Source organism: Rhinolophus sinicus, linkage group LG10 (genome assembly GCF_036562045.2).
Source record: "Rhinolophus sinicus isolate RSC01 linkage group LG10, ASM3656204v1, whole genome shotgun sequence".
NCBI classification, from domain to species: Eukaryota; Metazoa; Chordata; class Mammalia; order Chiroptera; family Rhinolophidae; genus Rhinolophus; species Rhinolophus sinicus.
In genome coordinates this window covers 6,186,353-6,213,243 of record NC_133759.1, presented here as the reverse complement: position 1 = coordinate 6,213,243, position 26,891 = coordinate 6,186,353, and the positions used below count along the sequence as shown (strand labels likewise).

Below are 26,891 nucleotides of genomic sequence, written 5' to 3'. Positions count from 1 at the left end.
GCTTAATTTCGCTTTTATAATGTAATCATAGCTTTAAATTATGGAGAATAAAAACTGATAGGAAAAATACAATATTCAGTATTTGATCATGATTTGTAACATTAGTGTAAATACCATATTCTTGCAGATTCTTAACGCCTTTCGGACTTCTGATGACATGCCCGTAAAGGACTTGCAGTTGAAGGAGTATAACACAGGTGAGTTTCTTGATATGCATGTGGCCTTAGGTTAGGAAGGGTCTTTGTCAGATCTCTGCATTCTGTGCTACTCACAAAATTGTAAAGAAACCACGATTAAGATTTCCAGAAGCCTCCTGTTGGTGCCTTCAAATAACAGCCTGCTTTAGTCTTAGCTGTGGTTCTTTGTGGATGTTTGTCCACACATGGGCGATGAGGATGCATGTTCCAGTTCTTCTGAGTGCCTAAGAGATAATAAAGTGAGTGTTGCAGTGTTTGTCCCTGAATATATTTTGTATAATTAAATCTTTAAACTTACTATTTATGTTTTTCGTGGTGGTGGAATGTTTCCGTTGGAGCCTAGTAGGATTTAATAGACTTCCTATATGTAAAATTTTACATTTCATTGCTTCACCGTGAAATTTACAACTTTTCAGAGAAATTGTACAAATTAGTGGTTTCTTGAATTTTCAGTCTTGCTTTGAGAACGGGGTTCTGCAACGGCTATTTTTTTGTTGAATCCATAAATAGATCCAGGAGAACTTTCTCTTTGACTTCTATTCTGTGGTCTGAAATGCAGATTAAACTTTTCAGAGTACCCTCCCGATTTTAGAGTATCAAGTTCAGTCAGTTCCTTCAAATCTTAATACAGAAAATGTAGTCAAAAGAGAAATGCCAAGCACTTAAGATACTGACCAATATTTTTAGGACTACGTAATATGAAATGGTTTAAAAATAAAGGCAATGTTTAATTTTATTTATTTGTTTGTTTGTTTGTTTATGGGTTTTTTGTTTTATTTTTTGTTTTTGTTTTTGCTTTTAAGGTAATCTTTAAGTGATCTATTTTGCAGAATTTTACATTGAAGAAAGTAGAATTTAGATTTCACAGAACTTAGATTTCAGTAATCCAAGTTAAAGAACTCTTCAAGTAAAGAGCATGCCATATTTTTGAGGATATAGTTTACTTTCAAACAGTTTACCAAGGAATAAAGTTTTTGCATTAACTAGAGAGCTTGTTTTTCAGTTTGGTTCTACAGAGGGAAACTATCCACAAAAATAAATTCTTGTGCTTGAAAATAATCTGGTGTTGAAATAAACTTAATGTTAAGTCCAGAAATATTTTTTCTATAATTTGAGAACAAACTTAGCAGCTATTATTTCTCAGTAGAAGGCTGATCATTTATTTATTTTAAAAGCAACCCTGGATTTGTGAAAACATGACTAAGAACACTTACGTTATTCTTGCACACTTTGTTTTTAAATTTATTTTTTTTGCACGTGTCTCATGCACATTTTCTTGACTTACTGCTATCTTTGGGAACTAAAAGTAGAATTTATAGGCTGTAGTTGCTTTTTAACTGTGATAGGGTAATAACCTCAGCTTTGATCTTGTTTCATGAACTGTGCTTTTATTAACTATTGGTGTATGTAGGAAAGAAGAGATGTTTTGATGTTTAAATAGCAGCAATCTAAACTCTTCAATTCTTTAGTACTTACTGACTTTCTATTTGTCAGATTTATTAGCAAAGTGAAACATATTAATATATAGGGTCCACAAAAGAAGGTCTTAAATTTGCTGGCTATGGTAGCTATTAGAATCATAATTGGCCATCCAAAGACATTGATACATACATGTGAAATTATTCGGGATATTGGTTAAAAAAAATACACCTTCAGGAAATGCAGTCTTTTCTAAGCATTTTATTATTGTGTTTCCTTGAAAATAAGACCTAGCCGGACCATCAGCTCTAATGCGTCTTTTGGAGCAAAAATTAATGTTATGTTAAAATAAGACCGGGTCTTATATAACATAATATAATATAATTATAAATATAATATAATACCGGGTCTTATATTAATTTTTGCTCTAAAAGATGTATTAGAGCTAATGGTCCAGCTAGGTCTTATTTTCCAGGAAACACGGTATATGAGGTGATAGTATATTAAATATATATATTTCTTCTTTTTTTAATGAGAAGATTGGTTTACCAGTCCCATGTTATCCGTATTATATCTCTATGTGGCAAGCAGAGTGAACTTTTGAAAATACCACTCAGATCATGTTACTCCAATGCCTAAAACCCTCTAATGGCCTTCCATCTTGCTTGGAAGAAATTCCCAACTTCTTGTCCCGCGTGAGCTGGCCCTTGGCTATTTGTCTGACCCATCCTGTACTGCTCTCCACCTTTCTTATTATGCTCCAGCCACAGCTCTAGTTCTCTGTCGGGGCCTTTGCACTGCTCTTCTCTCTGATCCTCACTTGTCTTGTGAGGTTTGGTTCTTGGCTTCAGTTTCACCTCTCAGAGGCCTTGCCTCACCATTGGATCCAAAATCACTCATCAGTCATTTTTCATCATATCCTAGTGTGTTGTCATAGGAATTGTCACTGATGTTTTTCTCAATGGTTTTGTGTGTCTTATTCTTCCCACTAAAGAGTTAGCTCCATGACAGCAGGAGCCTTGCTTGTTTTGTTTGGTCCTGTTTCCTCAGTGCTTGACACTCTGCCTGGCACTGACAGGTTCCCAGTATGCATTGAATGAATAAGTGTCTGATGTATATGGAGAGCAGCTGTGATGTCTTCTGAGGTACGGAGTATTAAAGGGTAGTTTAGGTTTCACAGTAGTGCCGTCTTACTTACTGAAGAATATGCCTTGGAACAATCAGAACGTTAACATTTCAAAGATTGTGTGTGAATTTCAGTAGAAAAGGTGACTTTTATAAATGGTGGTCAGTTTTTTTTTCGGCTGTGTGATAACCTGCAAAGACCACGCAGGGTGGATATTGCTCACAAGAGGGGTAGAGTTCTGGGTAGAGTTCATCCTTTAGTTGATGTAATGGGGAGCCAGTCTATAACAGAGAGGAACGATTAGTGCCTGTTCACTGACTGTGCTAATTATCAATTTAATTTTTGTTTCATTTAGAGCTATGTAAGTATAGGGCCACAACTCTTTTCCAAAATCTACAGGGTCAGATGAGTTTATGAATTTTTCTGAATATAGGAAGATAATGTAGTACATAGATCAGGGGTGTCCAAACTTTTTTCAGCGTTTTTTCACCAAGGGCCATATGTGGTAAAATACACCAACAGCCGGGCCACTCATTCGAGGTGAAGTATGTATTGCCTCACCTGGTTTATTTAAGTAAACTAAACATATTTTTGGAATTTGCTGCGGGCCAATTAATAATGGATTGCGGGCCACAGTTGGCCCGCAGACCTCTGTTTGGACACCCCTGACGTAGATCATATATAAACTATATCCCCTAGTGCGATGTATATCAGACATAAAAACACTTCTGTAGCAAAATGTATAACTATTCTCACTAAACAGACTGAAAAAAGGCTATAAAGAGACTCAGCGTGGTGGAGATCAGCATTTGTTTCCAGAAGACATCACTGAGAATTTACCAAAAAACTTGATATTTAAGGGATTTTAGAATTGCAGATAAGGGATTGTGAACCTACATATGTTGTGTATATTTGAGTTTTTCTTTTGCCATTTGCAAATATAACCCCACTTGTTGTAAATGACCTTGAGTTACATGATATATTCCTGGGAAAAGTATCAGAAGTGAAATATGTTTTGGTGACTGGACAAACTCTTATGTATACATACAATGGAATACTACTCAGTAATAGAAAATGAAGAAACTACTCATGCATGCAGCAACATGAATGAATCTCATAGCCATTATGCTGAGTGAAAGAAACTAGACTCAAAAGGTGACACATTGCCATAGAAAGGAATGAAGTACTGAGACAAGCTACAACTTGGATGAACCTTGAAAACATGTTAAATGAAAGAAGCCAGACACAAAAGACCACGTATTGTATGGTCCCATTTATATGATATGTCCAGAACAGGCATATCCATAGAGACAGAAAGTAGATGGTAGTTTGGTAGTTGTCAGGGGCTGGAGAAGAGGGAAATGGGGAGTGACTGCTTAGTGGTTGTGGGGTTTCCTTTTGGGATGACAAAAATATCTGGGACTAACTAGTGATGGTCGCATAACATTGTGAATGTACTTAATGCCACTGAATTGTACTCTTTAAAATGGTGTATTTTATGTTACATGTATTTGATCATAATTTTTAGAAAAGACAACCTACTGTATGATTTCATTTATATGACATTCTGGAAAAGGCAAACGTATAGGAATAGGAAATAGTGGTTGCAAGGGTGTTGGGGAGGGGTTCACTGTAAAGTGGAAGCCTGAGAGGATTTGGGGGCGTAATGGAACTGTTTTATACGTTGACTGTGGAAGTGGTGTGTCAGTGTTCAATTCACTGAAGTTGGTGACTACTGTGGTTATGTAAGAGGACATCCTTATTCTTAGGAAATGTACGCTGACATTTTCAGGAGTAAACAACCAGGATGTATGCCGTTTTCTCTCTTACGGTTTAGAAAAAGTATTTGATGTATATGGAGAAGGGAGGAAGGCAGTAATGATAAAGTATATACACAAAATGTATCTCGATAGGTGAATCTGGGTCAAAGAGTATATGAGTCTGCTGTGAGCCCACAGTTTTTAGGCGCCACGCCAAGGGCCAGCCTTCCAGCCCCAACACCCATTTTGGAAGTGCCTGCGGCTGTGTGTGTATGTCGGTAACACTCGTACAAAATAAATTCTATTTATCGCTGTTTTAAAAAAAAAGTATATGAGCATGTTCTTTTGACTATTATTCTTGCAACTTTTTGGTAACTAGGGAATTATTTCCAATTAAAAATTGGAAAACTGATGTATGTTATTTTTAAATGATCAGCAGAAATCTTGCAAGATAAAGATTACAATGAACAGCTTCTGTGGACAAGTAGGCTGTAGAGCATCGGTTCTCAGAGTGGGTCCTGCGTCAGCAGGGTCAGCACTCACTCCCTCAGAACATGTTAGCAATACAAATTCTCAGCCCCGCCCCCTAACCAGAAACTTTGGGGGCCGGCTGCAACCATCGCTGCTTTAACAGGCTCTCCATGTGATTGTGATGTGCCCTGAATTATGAGAACCACTGCTGGCTCTCATTTGTTTATATTCTTTATTCTAGGACTTTTTTGCACAGTTTAAAGGAGACTTAGTAAGCAAGTAGACCTCCTGTAAGTAGAAAAGACTAACGCTTACGTGATTTAGGAGCCCATGACAAACACATGCCTTGCCCACCTGATACCAATTTTGCACTGCAGAGCTGGGGCAGGAGGTGGAGTAGTTCTGATGTTATTTTAGGTCCTTAGATCTTTCTGTTTGTGTAACATATTTCCTCCAGAGATCTTGAAATGGTTATAGATGCTCATTCTCACAGCATTTCTGTGACATGAACGCACACATAAGTGCTCTTGGTTTTCAGGTAGATTTGCATACTCCACAGTCTAGAAGCTTGCTATGATGTTTTTTCCAAGGGAGTTTGTATTATTTAAGCAAAAATATAGTGTCTAGACTGTTTACTAATAAGTCTCACACATAGTCTGTAACTCTGTATAGTAACTGAAGTGCTACAGGATTACTTTACTACTGTTTCATTAACTAGTGTCTCAAAGTTAGAAGGTTAATAAGATGGTTAGCAGAAGAAGCTTTGATTCGATCAGTTTTCATAGCAAATGGGCACAGTTTTTGTGGCCCTGGGAAGGACAGTTCTTAGGAAGTGAGCACTTGCAGTGACCACCAGGTCACTTGGTCTCCTACCCTAGCATTTTGGATATACTGAAAGTGACATTGTATTAGAGGCCTCATACCCTCTGTGTTTATTAAGGGTATCAGGCTCATACCTTTTTATTTTTCACAGTGGAAATGCTTTGAGTTTTTACCTCCATGTTGATAAAACAGAAGTGCCTTCCTTAAGAAAAGAAGAAAAAACCCAGAGAGGATCTTTCAATTTAGGGGCAGAAATCCATTGTGAAATGGATTGACACTGATGATACAAAACGTGTGTAGTTGGTGGCATCCCAAATGGAGTAGCAGCTAAAGGCACAATAGCTTAACATCATTTAGAAAAAATAAATTATAGTTGGAAAATGCAAATGCGCATTTTTGCAGTATTTTTGGCTTTTACAGACTAGACAGGTAAATATTTTTAGTTCTTAGGAAAAAACTGATCATAGGCTAATGGGAAAATATCACATTTACTTATGACATCTCTAAAACTGCAGAAGGTGTTGTTTTCAACCAGGAGTCTTACCAAGTTTGGGATCACATTTGGGGAGGATGTTTACAGATAAGCCTCAAGGAAAGGTGGCTGAGCTTTAAAAGTAAGAACGTCTGGGAAGTGAAGGCACTTTTCAGGGCTGGGTGAACCTTGTGGCGGTCGTGGATGGACCCTGTGGCTGAGTGCAAAGCAGCACACCTAGAGAAGACTCCCGTGACACGGTGCTGGAGGGATCAGGTGAGCCTGGGGAGAGGCGCTGGAACTAGCGTTAATTTTAGTCATCTTTAGAATTACCTGGGATTTGCCTTATTTATTTCATTTTTGAAGTTTCCCAACCCAAAGACTTTTGAATAGAAGGTACTTTTAGAGAGTGTGGGTGTTTTGTGACCCTTACCCTCATTTTAAGGACTTACTTCATATAAGAGATTACCTTGGTGTAGATCCTTGGGAGTGGAAAACTAGACTGTACCTCGAGCAGAGACATGGGCACGTTGTTTCTGATCATGATACATTAATATTTTAAACCTCGTTAGGTGCTAGGGGCTCACTGGGCTATTGGGGGAAAGCTAGCTTGAGGTCCCTGTAGCCTTTATGGGAACAGTGGGGCTCTACGGTTCAGGGTCTGAGGGGAGTTGGAGTTCTGTCAGCTAGTGAATACAAGCATCTTTTCAGGGCTTGGGCAGGGCTGGGCACTTTTGAGGGCTTGTTGCTGACGTTAAAAGAGAATCCCAGGACTGTTTTGGAAAGCAAGAATTTAGGATTACTGGTTTAACTTAACTATAAAATAGCCTTTTTCATTTGGATAGTTAACTTTCCTGGCACTTAGGATGAAACTCATTTGCTATTCTGGGAGTTGACTCGTTCAATATAAGCTCCTTTGTTGAAACCCCGTAAGTGAGCAGAGGTGGCTCGAGGTAGTTTGCAGCCCTGGTAGAGAGGTTTTAATATTATTGTTGACTTTTATTGGGCTCCCTGTAAGCTACCTTTCCCTGGGACTTTTGGGAATAGTCTCATTCTGGATCTGAGAATGGGACAGGTCTTTATTCAGAAATCCAAGATATCACTTTATTCAGAAAAAAAAACCACCAGCTTGGTGGTTTTGAGTTGGATGACTATGTAGCCTTGAATGTCTCTCTGTAAAGCACACGTGACATCTGGAAGTAGAGCAGATGGCTGTTTGGAGAATGTGGCATACAGTGATGAGCAGGTGCCTTCGTTGGCAGGCTGTAGCCTCTTTCCCCAGGACTATTTAGCTAAGATGGAATTTGCCTCTCGGAGATGGGGAAGGTGTTGAACCCTGTTTATAGCCCTCTGTCAGTTCCCTGAGTTCCTCGCTCTTCTCTTGGTAGAATTGCTTCTGTTTTCTGTAGTCCTCACTTGTCTCTTTGCACAAAGGTTCAGGTGGTTTTGGTGGAGTCTTCCAGGTTGTGTAAGACTCTATGGGGCTTTCCGTGCCTATTGGTTGTTAGAAGAACTCACTGAAGAGTCTCTTCTAGACTAGCAAGAAGAAAGGAGTCATTAGTCAGCCTGAATAGTGCAGGAGGCTGCTCAACTCCCAGCTTCTGTCCAGGGAGGAAAAGTCACTTATACAGTTGCCTTCCATGGATAGCAGATAGAGGCCATCCGTAAAAACTTTACAGGAGGGTGCAGCCCGGTGGCTCAGGCGGTTGGAGCTCCATGCTCCTAAATCCGAAGGCTGCTGGTTCGATTCCCACATGGGCCAGTGGGCTCTCAACCACAAGGCTGCCGGTTCAACTCCTCGAGTCCCGCAAGGGATGGTGGGCTCCGCCCCCTGCAACTAAGATTGAACATGGCACCTTGAGCTGAGCTGCTTCCCGGATGGCTCAGTTGGTTGGAGCGCATCCTCTCAACCACAAGGTTGCTGGTTCGATTCCTCGACTCCTGCAAGGGATGGTGGGCAGCGACCCCTGCAACTAAAATTGAACAGGGCACCTTGAGCTGAGCTACCGAATGGCTCTGTTGGTTGGAGTTCATCCTCTCAACCACAAGGTTGCTGGTTCGACTCTCGCAAGGGATGGTGGGCTGTGCCCCCTGCAACTAGAAAACGGCAACTGGACCTGGAGCTGAGTTGCACCCTCCACAACTAAGATTGAAACAACAACTTGACTTGGAAAAAAGTCCTGAAAGTACATACTGTTCCCCAATAAAGTCCTGTTCCCCTTCCCCAATAAAATCTTTAAAAAAAAAATAACTTTGCAGGATTTAAAAATACACTGACTTCTTCCCTTCACTTTCCCCTGCATCAGAACATCTGATCTGTGCTCACCTTTCTAGCTTACCTTCTCTACCCTCGGAATGTAAATTAAGGCAATTTTCACTTGCTTCATGTTTCTTGTTTAGGTTATCACTTGGGTTTCCTAGCTACTTTTTTTATTATTATTTTTAATTAAAGTTTATTGGGGTGACAATTGTTAGTAAAGTTACATAGATTTCAGGTGTACAATTTCGTAATACATCATCTATATCTCACATTATGTGTTCACCACCGAGTCCTAGCTAATTTAAATGTAAGCCTTCTTGGAATTAGATTGTGGTGATGGTGGCACTACTTTGTGAATGAATATACCACTGAATTGTATACTTTAAAAGGATACATTTTATGGTATATAAATTATATCTCAATTTTTTAAAATAAGCCTTCTTGAAAATTGGTTGATTTTCAAATCATGTAAAGGTTGATTTCTTAAAAGCGTTTTCATGAGTACAGAGAACATTTATAGTTTCAGCACAGATGTTAATGGCCCACTAAGTGGTACTTACACCTTTCTGGTTGACTTCATGATTGATTCTGCCTGGTCTCAGTTATGCTGTACATAGAAAATGTTGTTATATTTTCATCTTTTAAAATAAAATAGCACTCTGTAAGACTTGTAATTCATTCATTCTTTGGTGCTACCCACCAGATACATATGTGCTGTTGTGACTAATGTATGGCTCTACTGTTGAAACTATTGGACAGTGTTATTGATTCACTCATCTAGCCAATATGTACAAGTGTTAAGACGCAGAGAATATGCTGGTGAACACAGGCAATGTAATCTTTGACTGTAAGGGGCTTCGGTTTTTGTGGAGAACGGGTATCTGGGCTGAGTGTTCTATATTCCTCTTCTAAATAGGCCACAGTATCTTGTAATTCATTTTTGTTAAGGAATTTGGGAGTTCTCACAAATCATGGGTTCTTTTTGGCTGAAAGTTTGAAGAATTTACACTATGGATAACTTGATGAAAAGTGTTCAGTCTTTTCCTAAAGTTACTAGAGGATGACAAGAATAGGACTTTCAGACGCAACAGGATGAAGAGAGTGTAACACCTAAAGGAATGCTTGGAGGTAATCATTGGTTGGAGATCAGCAAATAATTATTAGTGATGGCCCTGAGTTTCAGAGAGATATAGTAAAAAATAATCAGGACTTTTCACAGGTGTTACAGGAAATGATCACATAAGAAAAATACATATAGACGGACCTGGCTTTTTTGTGTGATCTCTAGAAGGCTCTTGTAAGTCTGTCCCATATTTTTACTTTTTAAAATTTATTGGGATAACACTGGTTAATAACATAAATTTCAGGTGTACAACTGTATAATATGACTTCTGTATACTTTGTTGTGTGCTCAGCATCCAAAGTCTAGTCTCCTCCATTGCATATTTTTTAAAAAGAATATATTCAACCTCTAAAATGTATTTGGGCTTAAGGATTTATAAATTCCCAGAGAGAGGAGCTGTCTTCTACCCAGTAGACTTTTGGAGACCTTGAATGGTGTTGGTTGTTTCAGTCTCATTGTTGGGGAAGTTTCTCTGTCAGTTCAGGGCTGCTTTGTTTTTAAGTGATCGGGAGCACTTTGACACTTTTAGAGGGATCTGAAACCTAATTTCCAAACCACTTCAAAATGTACCTCAGGAACCAGGACAGGGGAAATGGTAATGTATTTCATTTGTGGAACTTAGTCCTGGCTCTGTTGAATGAATGTTAGTTTTGTTGTGGTATTCCCCCTTCTCGCGTTGTGTGGGGCCTCCTGTTATATTTTGGTTTTTTTTAACCACTATTTTTAAAACTAGATTTGACCTGGAAAGAGAAAAAAAGATATTCATTGGCTTGATCTCTATCTTTTATGGTTCATTCAGTTGCTTTAGGGGCTGAGGAAGCAGGAAAAACAAAACAACATATTCCTTTTGTTCTGTGTTTAATTTGTCCACAGGTGCATTTATCAAAAGTGAATGTTGGTTTTCGTAATTGTCAAATGCATGTTAGAAAATCCCATGGTACAGGAGCTGGGGCAGAGGCTATGGATTAGTACTTCATAGCTCTGCTGAGGTAAAGTGACTAGATAATGCCATTTAAAAAATGAATGCAATGTTTCCCGATGGGTAGGAAAATCATCACATAGCATACGCTTTGCTTCATTAGGTTTTTCCTAGTGGTAACCTCTCAACTGGATTTGTGCCACAAAATAAATGATCTATCTTTGTTTGCCTCCAAATCAAAAAAGAAAATATTAGTCATGTCTTATATGCTCCAAAAATTCCTGGCAGCAGTGTAGCTTATGAATTGGTAGTTAAATAATAGTTGTGTAAGTTTTGAGATGTGTTTCTTGAACCCCAAAGTATTAGTTAACATGTATGTGCAAATTCTGGAAATAAAAGTGGATGAGTGGAAACCTCCCAAAAAATTTTCCCCAAAAATGTACTGACAGACTTTTTTATTTGTTTTTTATTTTTATGTTGGGGAACAGTGTGTTTCTCCAGGCCCATCAGCTCCAAGTTGTTGTCCTTCAATTTAATTGTGGAGGGCGCAGCTCAGCTCCAAGTCCAGTGGCCGTTTTCAATCTTTAGTTGCAGGGGGCTCAGGCCACCATCCCAAGTGGGAATTAAACTGTTAATCTTGTTGAGAGTTTGCGCTCTAACCAACTGAGCCATCCGGCCGCCCCTCCAGCAGCTCAGCAGCAGCTCGTTGTCTTCAGTCCAGTTGTGGAGGGTGCAGCTCACTGGCCCATGTGGGAATCGAACCGGCAACTCTGTTGTTCAGAGCTCGCGCTCTAACCAACTGAGCCATCTAGCCACCCCCTGACAGACTTACTTTTATTTCTAAAACTACTCAGTGGTGTTATGTTGAGGTAGTAGACTTTTCCATTCTGTTGTTTGTATCATTATAAATTTAAAGTTCTATGTTAGAAAATTAAAAGTTTTCATTTTAGCTTTTCGACTAATATCAAACTCTAGAAAGTGCTCACCATGTGTAGCAGACAATGAATATGTTTGACAAAGGTACAAGCATGTCTGACTAATGCACAAGCATAGCTGAACAAATGGACCTTTTTGAGGGAAACCTTCACCGAGAATAGTCCTGTATTTTAAAATGGCTGTGTGGAGGACAAGTGCTGTCAGTAAGTTAGCTGATTGCAGTTGATCTTGGCATAAAGGCGGTTGGGATGCAAACCAGGTAAATTGGGAGATGGAGGTCTGAACATGTTCAGGAATGACATCAACAGAAAGCAGTCTGCCTCCCCTGTCACATAGGCAGAGAGATAATGAGAGATCTTTTTCCTCCTGACACCGACCAATTCTGGCACCAGGTGGTTGTCCTGTAATTCAGTTCAGTTGTGACACTACTTAACCACCCAGAGTTAGCATCAGACTCCATAGATTTAAGGGCTCAGTCCTACAAGACTGCCCTTCAGACACCAGTCACAAATGTCAGATTCCTAGGTGACCCACACTTCCGTTGGAAGTTCTCATGTTCCCTTCTTCAGGTTTGATAATTTGCTAGAACAGCTCACAAGATTCAGGGAAACACTTGACCAGTTTATTATAAAAGACCAAGTGAAGAGGTACATAGTTCTGGAAGGGTCCTTCAATGTGAATTTCCCTAATTTTCCCAATGAAGCTGCAGGTGCATGTTCATTTGAGGTTTTAACAGAGCAAAATGCCTGTTGGAAATCTTGCACACAGGGCTCCTTTGTTCTGTTATTTTTTTTCAAATGCCTGGAAGGAGTCTGTTTTGGTTCTTGTTAAAATCTCTAACTCGATAATTTAATTTTCCTCTAAAAACCTATATCCCCAATGAAGTGGAATTAGGAAAACAGCTCCTACAGAACTAAGCCCTCTTGAATCTCTATTTAAAGATTTTTCATGGTGCTTTTTATATTCATAAGTGCTTTTATTCCCATAGAAATAACACTCCTTGTTTAGAGGGGAAAAAAAACATGGTTTCTTTCCCTTCAAAGATACTCAATAAAATAAAGAAATCTCTTTTTCGCTCTGCCTATGTCCTTTAAAATCCTGATTCCTTTTTACATTTCATATTTGGTATGTATATTCTGGGCTTTTTCAAAGGCAACCAGTACTCTCTGAATGGGAAAGTCAACCTATTTATTTGGGTTTTTCTAGCTCAGTTTTAATATAGGGCTGGCAACTCACCTTATTTGCCTAAATAAATAAAAGCTGGGTTTGGTGTAGACTAACAATTGACTAGAATGATAGGAGGCCGTCAGTCAGCATCACTGAGTTGCCTTTTCTGGGGGCAGAGACTAACGAATTGCTTCTGGGCTTTGTTTTTCTGTACCTTGTTCCCGCGTAAGCACCTAGTTAGCTTTTATCACAGATACTTTTTGGGGGAACAGGCAACCACATGGTTAATAAAGATGGAGACGAATTGAAATTTTAATGTTACTTTTATAGATTTCCTCCTCTTGCCCTGTTCTCATCCTTCTCAGCTGCCAAAAAAGGGGGGGGGGAGTATAAGGAGCATTCACATTTCTATGAAAAATCTATATTTTCAGGTTAGAATACAGAATAAGGTATGCTTTTTAATAGTCATATAAATAATTACTAAGACCCATCAGCCCACCAGACTTCTTCCCAGCATGCGATGGTGGAAGAAAAGGCTAATGAAAGAGACTTTTTGTTGCCCTTTTTAGGTAAGAATCTGTCCATGGGACTGTTAACGCTGGGCTTACCATCTTGATCATTTCAAATAGTTCTGAGCAATTCTCAGTACTAGGTTGGTTGGTCGTTTTCAGAATGTTTACTTAGATCTCTGGGTGGAATGGATATCTTTTGTATCTACTGGAACTTTTTCTGTGAATTATAAAATTATACTTGAGAAATAAAGAAAAAAATCCCACTATAACAATCCAACCACCCTCATCAATTTTGTATACGGTCATGTCGCATTACGTCATTTTCAGATTTCTATATATTCACCTGTGCTTGCTCAACCCCTCTTCTCCGTCCTACACCCTTTCCCCTCATGACGTGAGTGTGAGAGGCGAGGGTATAACTTGGCTATGGCTTCAGTTGGTCTCTGTTTCCAAGTTTCTCTGAGTGTGAATATTCACTGTGCTGGCTGTGATTCTGTTATTTAAAGTGATATATTTTTCATACATTATGGCCCTTAAATGCAAGCCAACCTCTTCATCTGGTGTCAACCAAGAGAAAAGTGATCTGTTGCAACGCTGGAGGAAAAACTGGCAGTGTTGGACTTAACCTATATTGAGAGATGGTATGTTCTTCACCTTGGGGTGTTCAAGTATGATTTTGACAATGCGTGGTTTTTGTCTATGCCAACTTTTGTCTCTAGCCTCTGAGTCAGATGTGACTTCATTGTATTTCACTCTAGTCCTTTTTCCTATATACATTTTACATGATTGTCCTCATTTTTAAAGCTTTTTAAATATATTAAGTATACTACATCAAGTGTCTTAGTCACCATATGGTAATTTTTATAGCCATCACTTACAAGACTTTCTAGTTTTTGTATTTTCAGAAGAATTTTGACAGCAAGTATCGTCGTCAGTCCATGGGGGTGAATGTTTTCTAATTTGCATACTCAGGTCCACTCACAGTGGTTCTGCTACAGATACTTTAGAGTAAGAGTAACTTGTGCTGCAAATCTCAGTATTTCTTAACTATAGACATGGTCTTATCTGTGCTCAAGCATGTGGACCACCTTCTTTAATCGGGCTCTGGAGAGTTTGATGTTCGGATTACTTGTATCAGTCTAGGATCTTATGAAAGGGTGAGAGGCTATATAGGCTAGCGGTTAACATCAGCTTGAGTCTGCACTGCCTGGGTTTGAAGCCCAGTATTGCTGCTTACCGCTGAGGGGACTTAGAGCAAATTACTGATTCTTTCTTTGCCTGCTTCCCCATCAGTAAAATGAGGTTAGTGATACTTGCCTCACAGAGCAGTCTTGTGAGGACTCAATTAGTGTACAGAAAGTATTTTTAATACATCCTTGCACCAGCAGGTGCTATGTAAATGTTACTTAGTGCCATGGTCAATTTTGTTAATTACTAGCAATCCTTATAGTATAACCGTCAGTCCTGGACACACAAAATGCCTGGGATCAAGATTGGGTACTTTTCAATTTTTTATTGTTTTTTTAAGGTTTAGATATTATAATTCAACTTTAAATTTCCAGTTTGATAGCTAAAGTTTTGGGCAGAAGAAATTGAGTGTTGGGCTTGTGAATTTAATACTAAATCTGAAGTAGTCAACATATAGTATGGCAGGGTTGATGTACAAAGATGCCATTATTATAGATGCTTGTAATGCCTCCTGCAGATTGTATCTTTTCCTTCCCAGTGACTTTAATACCGAAGCCTGTTTGTCCTTTAGCGAAGTGTGAATGTTGTCATGAATCCTCTCTCTTTCTGTCCACAGATTCTGTGCTCTCCTCTGGGCCACAATAGTTACTTCTTTAAGCACAGAAAGGAAACTCAAGGCTTTGCCAATTTGATGTTAGTTCCCTGTGTTTTAATTTTGGCAGCTGTGGAGAGGGTTGCTTTCCACACACCTGGACACTCCTTTGTAATGGGACTCAACACACTTGAGAGTACACCTGCTTGTTCCGTGGCTGTACTGTACATGCGCATTTGCGTGTTTGCAGTAGGTATTTGGTGATAAAAGGCACCTTAGTTCTTGCTATTCTACAATGTTTCTCAAGGACATGCAGAGCCCGTCACAATGCAGAATGTTTTATGTCTGAGGTGTTCATGGAGTTTGATCAAGAAAATCCACTTGACAGGAATTAACAAAACAATTTTTGTTGTTGATATATACAAATACACTGTTTCTCTAAAGTAGTTTCATTTCTTCAAATAGTTTCTAATCAGAGGAGACTGATTTTGTGGTAAGTTTAAATGAAGGTTGCAGGGGTTAGTGTTAATGTGTTGGTAAAAGCTGTGAAATCAGGTAGCAAATCTGTCAGCCTAAGGTGGTGCTGAGATTTCTAGTACCTTTCTTCTTCCAGGTCATTTCTTAAAATTCAAAGCAAAAATCAACCTATATCATTATAACATTTCATAATGAAGTTGGAGTATTTAATAAATTTAAAGTTACAGCTTTATTACTACCGTAATAAAGTGTTTCAGACCATTCATTCCATGTGACAAAGAATCCAACCCATTTCACCAACTTTGGTCAACTTTTTGAGTTACATTTTCTATGGCTCTAGTTTTTTTTCTTTTTTTAAAAAATTTTATTGGGGAATGTTGGGGAACAGTGTGTTTCTCCAGGGCCCATCAGCTCCAAGTACTTGTGTCCTTCAATCTAGTTGTGGAGGGCGCAGCTCAGTTCCAAGTCCAGTCACCATTTTCAATCTTTAGTTGCAGGGGGCGCAGCCCACCATCCCATGCAGGAATTGAACCGGGAACCTTGTTGAGAGCTCGTGCTCTAACCAACTGAGCCATCCTGCCGCCCCTCTGGAAGCTCAGCGGCAGCTCGTTGTCTTCAATCTAGTTGTGGAGGGCGCAGTTTACTGGCCCATGTGGGAATCGAACCCCCCGCAACCCTGTTGTTCAGAGCCCACACTCTAACCAACTGAGCCATCTGGTCGCCCCTAGTTTTTCTTTTAATTTTACTTGATTTTATTTTTGACCAGTGATACCTTGAATCAGTGATTTCAGTTTCCTGTTATATATACTTTGCACTCGGAATTGCCTAGGTTTTGTGTTGTTTCTCTTTTCCTGAGTTTTCTCATCTGCACAAATCACATCTTTTTCTTGCTGTTCCGTTTGCACAGTGTCGCTCCTAACGATGAGCTTCTTTATCCTGTGAGGCAGTGGAGGAAGCCTGGAAACCACTTACGGAGCATTGCATTGAAAATTATATTTTTGTAGTCAGATGGTGGTATATCAGGGAAATTATAGGGTGGGTTAGGGTTAAAGTTCAGCAGCCTGTAAATCCCATGACTTCCCGATCTCATGGGTCACGAGAGCCGCAGATGACACTTGCTCAGGAGGAAGGTGAAGGGTGTGTTATAACTAATGGTACGTACAATTCTTGACCATGTATTGATTGCTAACAACTGCTGTCTCTCCTCCAGCCTACCCTACCGCCAATCTTTGTGCATAAGCACAATTTTGAACCCAGCTCTTTGTACTTGCTTATGCTTTTACACCTTCTTCCTTTCATAAAGATTTTAACTGGTTTATGACTTGAGTTGAAACAAGGAAAAAATGAGGACACCTGAAATGGTCTGTCCCCTGCCAACCAGAAGCCTCCTGTGGTATCCAAACAGAATAGTTGCCTCAGTCTGTCAGCACTTCTGTCTTTGAAGGTGGTTTCTGCTTGAAAAGTGGTGACTATTAGCATAGCTTTGAGATAATTGCTTCTACTTCCTCTCTAGGGATCCCTTTTTTTTCCCTTCTCAGATACTTTCCTATTCTTGTTGATTCAGCCTCTGGTTAAAATGTTTTGGGTCCCCATTTGAACTTTGTGGGAATTCCCACCCAATTCTGGGACACCCTCGCCAGATCATCAGTGCTAAAGAGGGCAGAAGATCTTGGTTTAAAAAAAAAAAAAAAAACAACAAAAAAAAAACATGTTGGAATGACTCTCAAAGTCCAGAAACACCCAGACTTTCCTTCAGTACTTTTTTCTATTTGGGGTAGCAGCTTTGCCTAGTTAGAAGAGGGGGGGGGATAGTTGGGAGGGCTTGTTTTTAAGGGGTTCAGAAACGGGGGATTTAAGTGTGTCTTTTGTGTTTGCAAGGCACTAACACCACTCCCGTCTGTATTTAAATGCTGTCCCCAGGTTACGACTATGGCTATGCCTGCGTGGAGTTTTCACTCTTGGAAGATGCCATCGGATGCATGGAGGCCAACCAGGTTGCTTTACACTTCGGTCAAATGATGCTGGAAGGATATATTTTTATGTATGGGGAGGGAGGGTTTCAAATAATTAAACTATGGAAAGGTGCCAGAAATCTATATTTGGAGCATACCACATTCCAACCAAAAAGCAGTTGTGAGGAGAAACTTTAAAAGAGGCTGGGAAGTTTCCTCTAGAAGAGTTAATGGGCAGAGTGGATTTTAAAAACTAGAGCCCAACTGTAGTTGGACTATATTCCAAAGACAGTAGATGGGGAAAAAAATGACCGGTCTGGAGTGCTTCCCTGTGGAGTGTGACTGAGATGGGAATCCTGATACAAAGAATGATCCTTGAATGTCTGTGATCTCAAGGAACTGCCTGGCACAGCAATTCTGGGTCAGTACTTTTGTCCAGACCTAGGGTGAAGACCGCTGATGGCAACTCCGGTGGCACTCAGGTCCTGCCTGCATGTGCTGCTTTCGCAAGAGGGCCATCGGGGAGGAGAGTTGTGGATTGTTCGTGTCTATTGCATTAATCGTTGTTCTTTGCAAATTGGAGTTTCGTGCTCAAGTTCTTGGCTGCATATAGTCAAAGCTGGTGAATCTGAACGTATACCTACCTTATGTTTGAAACACCTAGATGTGTGTTCAGCTTGTCGCCTAGATCTGTCTTCTGGGTCTTTAATTGAACCCTGCCTGGTAGTTTTGGGAAGAATTATGAAATGGATAGAATCCTTCTTGTCATGATGTTTCCTCAGGAAAAGCTGTGTCATGTGTGTGTATGTGGTGTCTTCCTTCTTCCATCTGTAAAGTGGGAGGAAAGCTTAGTGATATTGTTTGATATTTATGTACCCACTGCCTCTTCTTAACAGAGTGGATGCAGTGCGCCCAGAATCTTAAAAGAAGGCTCTGCTGGAAAAGAACAGTATTGCATGCGAACCCTTCCCTTTTTTATAGCCTAATGCCCTTTCATCAGCTTTATTCCATCCAGCATGGCTGACTACCCTTAATCTTTTCCCTTCTTTGGCCATGTTCTTCCCTTATGCAGATGACATGCCTTAAATCCTTTGGGAGCAAGTACTAATTAGAGGAAACTTGATGTATCCATTCCTCTTTGTTAATAGTATAAATAGTACTAGATCCTCAGAGAATGACTAGATTAGTACCACATCCCCTTGACAGAATTCTTGTTGACTGATTTGTTCTGTGTCCATCATTGGATCAATCACTAACTATGTGTCAGAAACTGCCGCCTTCCAGTATTTGGAGAGAGGAATGAAGGTCCCAGTCTGTATACTTATGGTTGATTCCATTATGACAGTCTGTCCTCATTTGAGAACACTTACTTAGTGCATAAACATCTTATTCTTATCAGTGAATAATCTTCAAGTCCTTTGTCACTGTACTAAATAATCCTGTGAGTGGTGGAAACATAAATGGGGAAGCCATGGCAGATGCCATCTCTTTTGTACCATTCTCTCAACTGTATGTTTCTCCTAGAATGGTACTGCTTTTTATCAGAACTATTTAATCTTTGATCTTAAAAAATAAGGCAATATTTATTGTGCCTTAACTGCCTCTTCCTTACATCCCAATAAAAAAATCTTGTCTAAAGTATCCAGCCCTTCAAAGAGTAGTGTCGACTAGAACTAGGGCAGCCTTCTTTAAAAAGAAGTGTGGGCCTGCCCAGTGGCTCAGGTGGTTGGAATGCCATGTTCCTAACGTCGAGGTCGCCAGTTCCATTGCCATAGGGGCCAGTGAGCTGCACCCTCTACAGCTAAGATTGTGAACAACGGCTCTCCCTGGAGCTGGGCTGACGTGAGCTGCCGTGTGCTGCCAGGAGCGGCTGGTGGCTAGTGTGAGTCAGCGTGAGGGGCTGGCAGCCAGCGTGAGTGGCCGTGGGCTGCTCTGTGCCACCATGGGCTGCTGTGTGCTGCCATGAGCGGCCGATGGCCGGAGTGAGTGGCCGGTGGCCAGCGTGAGCGGCCGGCAGCTGGCGAGAGCTGCCATGAGCTGCTGTGACCGGCCGACCGATGACGGGTGACCAACTGCCTCAGCCAGGGGCAGCGCAAGGCTCACAATACCAGCATGGGCCAGGGAGCTGTGTCCTACACAACTAGACTGAGAAACAATGGCTTGAACTGGAGTGGGGGAGGGGGGACGTGAAAAAAAGGGAGGGAAAAAAGTAGAAATATTAAAAACAAAAAACAAGATTTATCCGTAGGGTTTCTATCAGAGCCACGTCTTGGAAAATGTTCTTTTATACCAGCAGTATGGAGGGGTTGTGGCCTGTAGACATCGCTTCTCCCCACTCATTCTATGAACACTCTTAGGGCCCCCAGATCCCTGATGAATGACCTTTACCCAGTGAATGGGACACCAGGACAAAGCAGGAACAGGGCCAGAATTCTTCCAGGTGTGAAACAGAATGTTTTGGCAGGTAGCCATCTTCAGGCATAGAAGCACTTCAGGCATAGGAGCCATGTGGCACTTTGTGCCAGAGTACAAATAAGGGACAGCCTCTGTCTTCTAGGACCTTATCATCTCAGACTAAGAAAGGTGACAGAGATTATGTGGTACTCATGGATGCCATAGGGTGTTCTTCCAGATAAACTCCAAATTTTTTGTCTTATCTCGTTTTCAGTATTCACTGGCATTATTCCTTGATAGGACATAACCATATCCTTATTCAGTCTATCGCATTTCTTAGATTTTTATTCTTCCCCTAGTCATGGGACAGAGGACATAGTGCTAGCACTGCCACACAACAGAAGCCTCTCCTGCTGAACTGCAGACTCCATGATCCAATCGGCCTTCTTTTAATTAATAACCACCGGGATGTGTGCAAATCACTTTTATAGAAAAACATTTTGAGAATGGGATCTCCAGGGAAATTTTTGTGTAGAGTGTAGGCTCTGCAGTGAGATGTAACTTCCTCGCCAGGTTGTCTCTGGCAAGTTTCTTCCCCTCCCTCAGCCTCCGTTCCCTCTGTTATCAGTACCTCATGGGCTCTGCTGTGGATTCGCTGAGATTGTACATTCATGAATGCCTGCTGTGTGCCAGGCACCTTTCTGGATGCTGGGGACACTGCAATAGACAAGACAGACTGTATAACTTCCATTTTGGTGGCAGAAGACAGAGCATCAGCAAGTAGACAAATTGAAAACAATATAACATATGATAGTGCCAAGTGCCAGAAAGATAATTGAGAGAATGCATGGTGGGGGCAATTGCAAATGGGGTGGTCAGGAAGGTTTCTTGAGGGGTGACCTTACATTTGAGTAGTGACTCTTGGGGAATGAGACATACACAACACTGCATAGCATCTTGTATGTATAAGCATTTGAAATTAGACAGTCATCTCCTCCACTCCCCCTCTTCATGTCAAGTAATTGCCAATCATAATTCTAAGAAAATAAATATATTTTCACATCTGGATATTCTTTAAGGAAATGGATATGAGGATCAGGCTTCTAAGAACACAGTAGTTCAGGATCTTCTGAAAGACATAAGAATATGAGGAAAGAAGTCCTTACTCCTTAGAGTGCGTAAAGCAGGCGGTTACGGGACATGAGTGTGTCTGTCTAGTCAGCCATTCTCCTCCCCTCGGGTTTTACTTGTAGACCGTATTGGGACAGATTCTGAGTCACCACCTGCCAGGCACCTCTGAGTAGAGACTGTGTACTCTTCTGAGGAGGTTTCTGTGGAATGCTTTGGGTTGAGTTTTTTGTTTTGTTTTTTAATTAGGGAATATTGGGAAACAGTGTTTTTCCAGGACCCATTAGCTCTATGTCATGTCGTTGTTTTCAATCTAGTTGTGAGGGACGCAGCTCAGCTCCAAGTGAAGTCGTTTTCAATCTAGTTGTGGAGGGCGCAGCTCACATTGGCCCATGCGGGGATCGAACTGGCAACCTTGGTGTCATGAGCACTGTGCTCTAACCACTGAGCCAACCGGCTGCCCTGGGTTGAGTTTTTTACAACTATTTGCTATCCTGACTCTTGATGTTAAGTGTCTTTTGTTTATCACTGACTGATGCTTATAGGTCTAGGGGAAAGGAATAAAGGAGGCTTCTGCCAGTTTGCTTTGTCGGATATTGTGGAGCATATGTGCCTGAATGAGGTTGTTCAGGGTGATAATCAGGGCCCTTCCCAGGGCCTTCCTGGAGGCATCCAGGTGTAGGACATCCAAGTGCAGCAGTACTGAGCGTTGTGGCCACGGGTCTCATTAGGGCATCACCTAGCTGTCTGTCTGGGGAAATAATTTCTAACAGAGGTCTGGCGGCTCCTCCCTTCACCATCTTGGTCTAGAAGTGGAAAGGCTGCAAATGCTGTGAGACAGAGCCTTCTATTCCGTCCCCTACTGGGAAAAGTCTTTCTAGCAGTGTCATATACCTTTGGCTTTCCGTATCGTCCAAGTCCCCAGGGAGTGAGGGTGAATATTACCTCATTTTGCTGAATGCGCCATTGCACTGGAACTTGGGGAGGGGAGTGAGAAGCAGGTGTTAGAGTATCAATCCCTTTCAGTGGTTGCCCGCTTCTGAATACTAGCTCTCTCAAACTGTTGTCATTGGGTCTGCAAGAATTAGCATTTTATTTTCTCAAATTTGCAGGTGTGATGTTTGTTGCTTATTCAGATTTGGCCAAATAGTCATTGAAATTCCCTTAAGAAATAGTACTGGAAAAAGAATTCATTTCTGTGGAGTTTTTACTCAACCTTCTTTAGCCAAAAATGATTTGGCTGTATGACGGAATCATCTCGACTTCATAAAGTTCAAGGAAAAGGGTGCTGGTACCACGTGACATGAAAATTCCTTGAGACGCTGGCCTTTTCTAGTGGGAGGGTATAACGACTGTAGAATACATGAAGTTTTATGAAATAGTGTTTTTTTGTGTGGAAAAAGTTAAAGGAGTTTGGGTTTTTGAAGATACCAGCATGGCCAGGGTGTTTCTGAAGGTACGTGAAGGAAGCCACATCTAAATGGGCTCTGTCCTTGTGATGAACATGAAATCAATAGGGAAAGCTTATTGGAGGCATGTGAGGCCAGATGGAGAAACGGGTGAGGAGTCAGTTTATTGGAACCTTATTCAAGTTGATAGTAACACTGCACGAAACACTTCAGGACTTAAATTGTGTGCCTTCCAACTAACAACAACAACAACAAAATCTTTATAAATTCCTGCAAAGTTTTGGTGTTGCCTAAGCCTTCACCCCAGATTGACTTCACTGAAGAGAGTGTGGCATCCTGGCCAGAGCTCAGCTGTATAACTTGTGGCTTGAGTTATGCCATTCTTTCTGGAAACTTCAATCTCAGTACCTTCTCCTGATTACCCTCAATAATGGTATTGCTGGGAAAAAGAAAGGAAAATGCATTCTAAAATGAGTAAATCAACAGTTATTGAAGACTCTTGCTCTCCGGAAAGTTGGGGAATTCAGGAGAACTAAAAATTATGTCAAGGATTGGTGATTTGGTTGTGCAGTTCGGTTACCTATGTGCTGATTGAGCCGTGACTGGGCACAAGGCAGTGTGTCACAGTTAAACACGGACTCTGGAGGCAGATGGCCCAGGGTCGCTTCCCAGCTCTGTCACCTTCTATGTAACTTGGGCAAATGGCTTAGCGTCTGTGTCTCAGTGTTCTCTCATACTTCTAGAGATTGTGTCTGTAAGGTGATCACAGCCAGGCCTGGCACAGTGACCACTGAGTATGTATTTATTATCACAGCAACTTTTCATCTGACTGGAATGAGAAAGTCTTAAGTTAACAGTGACTCTCGTCTTGGCTTCATAGAGCGTAAGGCTTAAAAAGGATGTGGCGGCAGTGCCCCGGGGGATTATTTGTGCATCAGCAGTACTTCTCATTCAGCCTGTTAACGAGGACGAGGACAATTATCGGGACTGCTTCCAGGTCTCTCTAGGAGTTTCTACTGCCTTAGGCTTCAATGTGAAATTCTTTTCAAGTAGAAGAGGGGGAAAGATGCCACTTGTAGGGCTTGGGGTGTGGTCAGACCACACTGGAAATTTAGTCTGCGGCTTTAAAACCCTAAGTCTAATAACCAGCCCCTGGCTTTGCCATATGTCAGACTTTCTCCAATAATTCTGAGAGGTGCTCTACACTAGATTCAGTTTAATTTTCTTGAATTTGAAAAATAAACATTTATCATTTGGCAGTTTTAAGGGGAACTTCCAGTGTGTCTCCGCTGATGAAGTTTATAATTATTTTTGTCATACGTATATCATGGTTCATTACTGTGGATTGAAGTAATTTAGTTCTTAATTTCTTCTAAATTAGAAATGTGCCTATATATTTTAACCTCGTGCTTTGGTGTCATATCTTCAACTTTCGGCTTGTATTTTTAGTCAGTGCTTGACTTTTTATAAAAATGGGATTGTGCAAGATGCTAATTTTCAGTCTTGTGGCTTCTTGGAACTTGATTATAGACAGTTCTTAAAAAACAGGCAGAAGATGTGTAATTCTAATTAACTCACTCAGGTTATACAAGTGCACAATCCAGTTTGTGATCTTGACTGTAACTTTGTTTTTTTGTTGTGGTTTTTGTTGTTGTTGTTGTTGTTTTTAAGATTTTTATCATTGGGGAAGGGGAACAGGACTTTATTGGGAAACAGTGTGTACTTCCAGGACTTTTTACAAGTCAAGTTGTTGACTGTCAATCTTAGTTGTGGAGGGTGCCGTTCAGCTTCAAGTTGTTGTCCTTTCAGTCGCAGTTGTGGAGGGCGCAGCTCAGCTCCAGGTCCAGTTGCCGTTTTCTAGTTGCAGGGGGCGCAGCCCACCATCCCTTGCAGGAGTCGAACCGGCAACCTTGTGGTTGAGAGGACGTGCTCCAACCAACTGAGCCACCGGGCCAGCCCCTTGATTGTAACTTTGGTTTATGACTTTGTATACCTCCAGACTGTACAGGGTTAGATGCACAGACAGGTTTAGAATTCCAGCTTCATCACTTCCTAGCTCTTTTGTAACTTCTGAATCTCAGTTTCCTCTTCTGTAATGTGGAGGGATAATCATAGTGCCCACCTCAGAGCATTTGTGAGACTTGAGGACATAATGTATGTGAAGTGCTCGCTACACGGGCTAGCATGTGGTACGTGGGCAGCAGTAACGGGGGATTCTGGGACACTGGGCTCTGCTTAGTTCTCCTCTCCCTTGGCTGCTTCACTGCCTCTTGGGACTCAGCGAGGCCTGAAAAGTGCTAGTGCTGCTTTGGGTGGCATCTAGAGCTTTGGCTGTCGTTCACATGACGCTGTTGTCCAGTCCTTCTCCCATGACTGGGATGTCTGGACTGAAAGTGAAAGAGACTGGGTAGCCTGTCCTGGCAGCATCTGAAGGGTGTGTGCACAGGGACCCAGGCAAGTGAGGGCAGAGGACCATGGCCATCCCAGCACTTCCGCAGTAGAGAGCCTTGCTGTTTCTCATCGTTGTTGTTGTTTTTTAATTTTTTTTCCAGTTATAGTTGACATTCAGTCTTATTTTATGTTAGTTTCAGGTGTACAACATAGTGGTTAGACATTTATATAATTTATGCAGTCTCATGGTTCTTTTATCACAGAATTTTCTTAGGCTACAGGTGGCATTGAATGTTAGGCGTCTTCTCCATCCCAGTTGAACTTGGAGGTTATAATAAAGTGTCTCTTTCTCCACCGGACCAAGTGTTCAGGCGTTGTCATTACACCCACTGGCTCATTTATATATGAGCTAGATACATATTACATATAAAATGTAGTATATACATATTTCTTGTTAGGAGTATTGATGGTGATGGCATGACTTTGATAATCATGGATAGGCTTACCTGGATTAATAATTATTTTAAATCTCACATGGTGAGAGTAGTAATGCTAATGTTATATGCTAAGTAAGGATGTATATTTTACCAAAATCTGTGGTCAAGTGAAATTTGTGTATCATCTGTATAAATGCTATTTCCAAAGGAAAATATATAGGAGGAAAAGAAGTCTACCACAGGAAGTAGATTATCGGTTACCAGGCACTTAGGCAGAAGGGGAGAGCAAGAGGGACAGGGAATGACTGCTCCTGGGTAAAAGTTAGGATCTCTTTCTAGGGTGATGAAAATGTTCTAGAATTAGATAGTTGTAATGGTTGACCAACCTTGTGAATATATTGAAACCTACTGAATTGTATAAAGTACTATAAAAGAGTGAATGGTATGATATATAAACTATATTTCAGTTTGTTTATTTTAGCATGGAATTATTTCAGGGTCCTAGCCCAGTTGGCATGAGTGCAGGTCTAAAATAAAATACAGATTCATTTACAAAAAGAGAGGGAAGGGAAGGAGCATTTTATCAATTTGTCTGGAAGCTAGAGATTTAAAAATTTGATCTCAAAATGTGTGAAGAAGGTTTTTGCTATGGTATCTGAAGAACATTCAAGCTAAAAAATGGGAAAGATGATGGATGAAATTGATAACAAGCCACATTTGAAATTGCCACGTGGTTTGTGCATAGCAGTTGCTCGATGAATTGGGTGCACTTTCTGCTTTAGTATCCACACAGTTAAAAGGAAAGGAAAGAAGTATTTCTGAAGCAGATTTAAAGTTCAAATGCCATTTAGGAAATCCTTGGGCTATTTTTTAGAGGCACTATTCCTTCCTGGTTTCATGGAATTGTTTACCAAAGCTCAAAGCATGGGGCGGGGGCAGGGAGATTGAATCACGGGGGGGTGGGGGGGTGGGGGTGTTTCCTCCCTGTGTGTCTTCCCAGAGGCTTCTGTCCGGCAGCATTGTCATTGTTGCTGTCATCTTTGACCCCCTCGGATGAGGGAATACAGGGGCTCTTTTTTTTCTCTTTTGAGACAAAACATTATTGTGCTAATTTATATATCAGAAAATTCACCTATTTTAAGTGTACAGTTTAAAGATTTTTTGGTAAATTTACCAAGTTGTGCAACCATCATTATAGTCCAGTTTTAGAACATCTTCATTGCTCTAATAAGATCCCTGTTCAGGGATATAGTATACTTTAAAAAAAAAAAAAAAAATTGAGTTCAGGGCAGCCAGATGGCTTAGTTGCTTAGAACATGAGCTCTGAAGAACATGGTTGCCGGTTCAGTTCCCACATGGGCCAGTGAGCTGCGCCCTCCACAACTGGATTGAAGACAACGAGCTGCTGCTGAGCTGCTGGAGAGGCAGCCGGATGGCTCAGTTGGTTAGAGCAGGAGCTCTCTACAACAAGGTTGCCGGTTCAATTGCCATGGGATGGTGGGCTGCACCCCCTGCAACTAAAGATTGAAAACAGCAACTGGACTTGGAGCTGAGCTGCGCCCCCCACAACTAGATTGAAGGACAACGACTTGGAGCTGATGGGCCCTGGAGAAGCACACTGTTCCCCAATATTCCCCAATTAAAAAAAGAAGAAGAAAGAAAGTCACTGAGCCAAGCTACTTGAAAATAACAGGAAAAATTATAAATGTTTAAAAAAAGAAAAAAATGAGTTCAGACTT

The 26,891-nt window shown here is 40.9% G+C and overlaps 1 protein-coding gene across 10 annotated transcripts in view; it reads left to right on the top strand.

Annotated features, from left to right (window-relative positions):
* RBM6 (RNA binding motif protein 6) overlaps positions 1–26,891 on the top strand; it is a 92,695-nt gene that overhangs the window by 25,330 nt on the left and 40,474 nt on the right. For 6 of the 10 annotated variants that reach the window (XM_019723806.2, XM_074312303.1, XM_074312307.1 and 3 more), the window contains 2 exons: positions 128–197; positions 17,362–17,435. The exons of 2 other annotated variants lie outside the window; for them this stretch is intronic. In XM_019723806.2, the coding sequence (XP_019579365.2) occupies positions 128–197; positions 17,362–17,435 (144 nt within the window). The remainder of the gene's footprint in view (positions 1–127; positions 198–17,361; positions 17,436–26,891) is intronic. 2 more of the 10 variants (XM_074312312.1, XM_074312308.1) reach the window with 1 other exon arrangement.